Here is a 6468-nt window from a genome sequence, read left to right on the forward strand (position 1 = left end):
TATATTACTGAATAGAGAATTGAAGAACCTTTCAAATGAGCTAGCACACGACCCCTATTCTTATTTAAAAAATCATCGATTACGTCATCACGTCCAGATGGATGACGTCACTAGTATACCATGTATGCCACAATATCATAACTTAAAAATAAAAATCGACCTCTTTCGAGATTTTTCCTTAAAGTCGCCGGTTTACGAAATAACGAATTTATTCCTTTCGTTTGCACCATACTGTCGGTGAAAAATAGTGTCGCGCACGCTTGATTAGCAATTAAAAAACAAAGGAGTTTTGAATGTTGTATTGCAAAAAACTCTTCGGGATTTTATCAATAGATGTGTAAAGAATATCTACTTGCCTTGGCAACATTCAAATTTTCAGCTTTTCACATAGTTTTTGAGGGTTAAAAATGGCCTATTTCGCAATTTTTCAATTTTTAATCGCTTATATGTCAAAAACTGTCACTTTTAGAGAAAAGTCACTAAAGACCTTTTCTGTTTGTAATGATCCAAAAAACCTAAAAAAAACTTTATTCCATGCAAAAAAAATAATTTTAGGAAAAAAACAAAAAAAAAACGTTTAAGAAATTTTAGACCACCTTTTGGTCCTGGCAACATGCAAATTTGTTAAAAGGAGTCCTTTTTGAGTAAGATTGTGCAAAAAATCCGAATCAGAATATTTTTTCTAGCGGATGCGCAGTGGCTTTCTGGACTATAAAAATTAGACAAAAACAAGTCCCCTACATATGCCATTAAAGTATACAGAAGAGATAATACCGTTTTATATTTTCGTTTTTTTTTCATATATATTTGAAAAACTGTGTACTAATAAAATGTTGTAGGAAAATATCCAATGCTTGTAATGATATGTTTAATTCTCTAAAAATTTATAAAGTAATGTAGATAAGATACAATTTATATAGTTGGGTATGTAGCATCAGTGGCAATACCACATTGGTTGTTCTTATTTCTGCTCATCCATATATAGCCATCCATTCCCCAGTCAGCACCCCAGGAGTTTTTCACTATCCAGTAATCTTGACCTTTTTCTGTCCCATAGCCTACAACCAATACTCCATGGTTCAAATTAATGAACTCGCTGTAGCATGATGAATCATCGAGTATTCCTACAAAATGTAATTGTTGATTGTATGTATCTCACATTGTTTTGTAAATAAACAAAATATCAAATCAATACAATTTGTATCAAATAAAATAATTATTTTTACCTGAATCATATAATTGAAAATTAAAACTGGCATCAATAGCTACTGATATTGGTCCCTTTGCAACAACGGCATTTTTGAGATCCTCTTCATCATTCTCCTTAATATAAGTAAAGTTAGTAATCTTTGCAGCTACTTTGGAGCTATCAAATCTGCATTTATCATCAATGCCTTCATAAGGATAATCATTTTCAGACATTATTCCTCCAGCTGTTTCAATGTATTCTAATGCCTTGTCCATGTACCCACCTGAACATCCATAGCAGCTATCTTTTGCGCAATCTACAAGATTTTGTTCACTTAAAGAGACCAGTTTTCCTGTTTTAAGAAAATAAGCTCCTTCTACTGTTCCAGTCTACAAAAGAAGAAATAACGTAAGTATTACAATTTTATATTTATCAAAGAAAATATGCAATCTTTTTTTAAAAAGTTGTGTAAAACATTAGTTGAGCATCTATTAGTTGAGCATTATTCGAGCATATAGATGAGCATCAAGTAATAAATAACTACGTAGATATCACTACTATTTCAAGAACAGGGTCAACCAAATTAAAGTCTGTAGAGAGAAAACTTATAAAACGATGGTTTCGTTTCGTTTTAACTCAGAAGTGTTCATGTAGCCCCACTGAAGCCGTCTGGAGAGACAGAAACGTGCGCATGGGGATGGTGCATCACCTCTGAACCGAATTGATATATGTTGTTTTTTAATATTATTCATTTACTCATATTTTGAGTACACGCAATCAATTTTCGTTGGAATTTTTCCTAGACTAATACACGCAGTGTGACGGCATATCGTAGAGTCCCTTTCATCTTCTTTGTTCGTCGTCTCCCCCCCCTCTCTCTCTCTCTCATAAAAACGACCTTGAAATTGGCAAAATAAAAGACTTTACGAATAATCCAAGAACACTGCTTAGGTTGCCGAAAAATATTAAAAATTATTAACTGAATAATTGAAAAAGCAGTTATTATTGTAATTAGAAAACACATATTAATTTATTACTAATATCCAGGTTTAACCCATAAAATTCTCACTTCTTTAACAGGAAAGTTCGCCCCATCCAGATATAATATGGAATAGGCCTGCATACCGCGTACCAAAAAAAAATTTTTACAATTGATACAGTTGCTTAAAACTCGGGAAGGTCATGCACTGATGCTATATTGATAATGAGGCAAGTTCAAGAGATATCGTTGGAATACAACAAACCGGCATATTTATGTTTCGTGGACCTTAAAAAAGCATTTGACAGGGTCATATTAAAGGACGTTATCCACTTGTTATACTCGAGAAAGGTACCTCTGGGAATAATTAGAACGATAGAAAACATCTACCAGAACAACACAATAAAAGTAAAAGTGGAAGATGAACTAACTGACCCAATTGGAGCCGGCAATGTTATAAGACAGGGGGATTGCTTGAGTCCTTTATTGCTCAACCTGATCATGGACGAAATAATAAAAAAAGTAAGAACTAAAAAAGGTTACCACATAGGAGAAAAACAACTTAAAATAAAATGCTATGCGGACGATGCAATACTAATCTCTCAAAGTGAAGATGATTTGCAACGTATGCTGCACCAATTCAACATAATCGCCAGAAAATTTAAGATGTTAATTTCCTCAAAAAAGACAAAATTCATGGTTATAACAGCAGATCCAATAAGATGTAAATTGGAGCTGAAAGGTCAGATAATAGAACAAGAGATGGAGTTTAAATATTACCTAGGCATCACACTATCTAGCTACGGAAGGCTCGAAACAGAAGTGTAAGATCAAGTGAATAAAGCAAACAGAGCCGCAGGTTGCCTGAATGACACAATATGGGGAAATAAAAATATCGGAAAAGAAATAAAAGGCAGAATTTACAAAACAGTCATCAGACCAATAATGACAAAAATGACCAATGAGAGGACAAAAAGATTGCTCGAAACAGCGGAGATGAAAACCCTTCGAAAAATCGATGGTAAGACTCTATGGGACAGAGCTAGAAGTACAGATATACGACGGAAATGCCAGGTGGATAACATTAATAACTGGGTAAGAAAGAGAAGAATAGAATGGAATGACGACATAAGCCGAATGACAACAGGTAGGGTAGTCAGGACAGCGAGAGACGGTTCCCCAATAGGAAGAAGATCAGTGGGAAGACCACGAAAACGATGGAACGACAACTTACTAGAGGCACATTGAAAAAACAGATAGAGTCATGTCTATAAAAAAGAAGAAGAAGAACTTAAAACTCTGTCTGAGAGAGGAGGATTAAAAATAAACTTAACTGGGAAACTGAGAAATCTAAACTAAACTAAACTGAGAAAATTAAACTTATGACAAATCTCGTAATGAGTGAAAACATAACTACTGACAGTAATACCATAAAACAAACAAACACTTAAAAATATCTGGGACACGAGATCAAAATAAGCAGAGACAATCAGACACATGAAATAAAGAGGAGAATAGCCTAACCTGGGCAGCATTTGGTAAACTAAGCCATTTTCTAAAAAGTTCAATTCCCAAGTGTCTCAAGTTAAAGGTTTATAAGCAATGTGCTTTGCCTGAATAAATTTATGGTGCAGAGACTTTAACACTGACGCGAAAATCTTCAAATAAACTCAGAGTTAAACAACGAGATATAGAACGTGCAATTCTGAACTAAAACTTTCGAGATCACATAACAAACCAACAAATCAGTCAACGATCAGGAGTTCAAGACATCGAAAAAGCTACAACGCTTATGTGAAACTGGACAGGACACTTAGCTAGAACACAAGATGGATGGTGGACAAGACGAATCGTGATGACCACCGACTAGATGGACCGACGATATAAAAAGAGTAGCAGCAAACTCGCTACAAGCGGCCGAGTGTAGAGAACATTGGAAAGAACTGATGGAAGCCTATGTCCAACAGTGGACGCGATTGGCTGATTGATGATGAAAGCTCCGGTATACAGTATCTGTAACATAATATATGTAAAATTAAAACGGGATAATACCCGAAGGTTGGCTGTACACCATCTAGTTAAATCAAATTAACATGAAGTAAAACTCCCTAGTGTAGTTGGTATATTTAACAAAAATTCTAGAAAATTTTAAAAATACAAACGGATTACGTTCATAATGTTTTCGAACTTATCAATCCATCATCAGTGAACTCTCTGTCTTTGCTAAATAGCCACAATGCCAAAACTGGTTAAGATGTATGTTCTAACTACATAGTGATATTTGTAAAATAATTTGGCTTACATTGAATGCCAACGGACTACTACTAGCAACATGATGCTCTACTCTATTAATTAAGAGATTTTTTTCATTAAATGATTAGGTCTACATTGAACTACGTTCTGTCACTACGTTCTGAACTACGTTTAGTCTGTCATTGACAGGCTAAACGTAGTTCAATGTGGACCTAATCATTTAATAAAAACAAAATCTCTTAATTAATGGAGTAGAGCATCATGTTGCTAGTAGTAATCCGTTGGCATTCAATGTAAGCCAAATTATTTTACAAATTTCACTATGTAGTTAGAACATATATCTTAACCAGTGTTTGGCATTGTGGCTATTTAGCAAGGACAGAGAGTTCACTGATGATAGACTGATAAGTCCGAAAACGTTATAAACGTAATCCGTTTGGATTTTTAAAAACTTTTAGAAATTTTAGTAAATATACCAACTATACTAGGGAGTTCTACTTCATGTTAATTTTATATAATATTTGTATCTTAATCTCCAATAAAATGTGCTAATATAATATACAATAGACGCTACCTACCGTACTAAAACTCCAACAAGATCCACAAGATCCTTGATCCTTGACCTCAGTTACTGCTCCTTTTTCTCTCCAATCAAACTTGGATGGAAGATCTTTTACTGGAGCAAGTGAGTGAATAACACGAGTTCTAGTCGATTTGTTACTTTTGGAAAGTCCTAACATATCGAAAAATTCTTTTTCAGTCAAATCTGCAAATTTGGTTACACCCAACTTAAAAGTAGACAGTCCCTTATCAAATTGGTCATTGTGATTTGCGATTTTCCTTAGATTATCTTGAAAAATTGTAAATCGCTTTTGTTCTTCAATGTAATTTCTATAACTTTTGTTATGTCTAATCTAAATAGTTATAAAATAATAGTTAGTAAAATAGAAAAATACAGTATATCAGAATTTAGGCCGAATTAAATTTAATAATATTCAATATTTTTCTTACCTTAAACTTCACCCATTCTTCTTTGTCTGTTAATGCCTGAACTGCAGCAGTAACCAAAAAAATTAAAACAAAAACCTTCATGTCGAAAAAAAAGTATATTTACAAAGTTTTGATGAAAAAATTGTTTAAGTGTAGCACTTCTAATAGTCAGTGGAATTTTTCGAATACACAACGAAACACTTTATGTTTTCCAAATAACCGAAACGGTCTTTTATATTCCATTCATCTTACGAAATAAATGCAATATTTAGATAATTTTCTTAATTTTAAGAATTTGCAAAATGTATACAGTTTGTTTGTTGATTTCCTTGATTAGATATTAAAAGATAAATGCAAAAAATATGTTGTTTTATATTTCCGTTTTTAATTAAACGTGTTTGGAAGCTATTTTTTATTGTGACGTATATAGTTAGGTACTTAATTTTTCCCTACGGCGCGGCGTTACAAGCTAATATTATTATTTGTTCATCAGTTTCGCTCGTTATTAAACTTACTTTCACCCCCTCCGTGGCTCAGTGGTAAGAGCGCCTGCCTTTGGATCGAAAAAATCCGAAAGGTTGTGGGTTCGAATCTTACCAGGGTCAGAAATTTTTCATTTATTATAAATTAATAAATGCATATAGTTTCTGTCCTTGTGGGATCGGTACTCACCGGAGGGACCGCAGACGTTCGGATAGAATTAGCGTCTCTTTGCAAAGACAATGACGTCGACTTTGCAAAGTAACAAGACACTTACTCAACACACACACTACACATGACACAAGGTACCTAACTGTTCAAAATTACCGTACCTACCATGCCAATGGCCATTAGTTGTCGAGGCATTAGCTAAATTAAAAAAAAATTTCTTTCATTTTTACTGTTTTACTTTATCGTACTACATACGTAGTATGAGTATAATAGATAAAGTTATAGGATAGTACAAAAAAATTTTTCAGATTTCACTTTTTTTCGACGTTTTGAGTCCCCCTGAGTCTAAAAAGCAAATAAAAAAAACATGTCCGAAGTATGTACGTACATACGTATGTCGCCACCG

General features: G+C 33.7%; 1 protein-coding gene across 1 annotated transcript; it reads right to left on the minus strand.

Annotated features, from left to right (window-relative positions):
- Positions 1-857: 857 nt before the first annotated feature.
- On the minus strand, positions 858-5650 carry LOC114333233 (procathepsin L). Its single transcript, XM_028283092.2, has 4 exons — positions 5433-5650; positions 5000-5335; positions 1227-1578; positions 858-1124 (listed from the first exon to the last, which is right to left on the minus strand). The coding sequence occupies exons 1-4, from the start codon at positions 5511-5513 to the stop codon at positions 913-915; spliced, it is 981 nt and encodes a 326-aa protein (XP_028138893.1). The 5' UTR covers positions 5514-5650; the 3' UTR covers positions 858-912.
- Positions 5651-6468: the final 818 nt, after the last annotated feature.

This window comes from Diabrotica virgifera, chromosome 1 (genome assembly GCF_917563875.1).
Source record: "Diabrotica virgifera virgifera chromosome 1, PGI_DIABVI_V3a".
NCBI lineage: Eukaryota > Metazoa > Arthropoda > Insecta > Coleoptera > Chrysomelidae > Diabrotica > Diabrotica virgifera.

Bases quoted from the DNA above. Each gene is read 5' to 3' on its own strand.
- LOC114333233 (XM_028283092.2), bottom strand. From the start codon at position 5,513: ATGAAGGTTTTTGTTTTAATTTTTTTGGTTACTGCTGCAGTTCAGGCA. The intron at 1,579-4,999 runs GTAGGTAGCGTC...CTTCTTTTGTAG, and splicing joins CTTGTTGGAGTTTTAGTACG to ACTGGAACAGTAGAAGGAGC. The intron at 1,125-1,226 runs GTAAAAATAATT...TACATTTTGTAG, and splicing joins TTTTCAATTATATGATTCAG to GAATACTCGATGATTCATCA.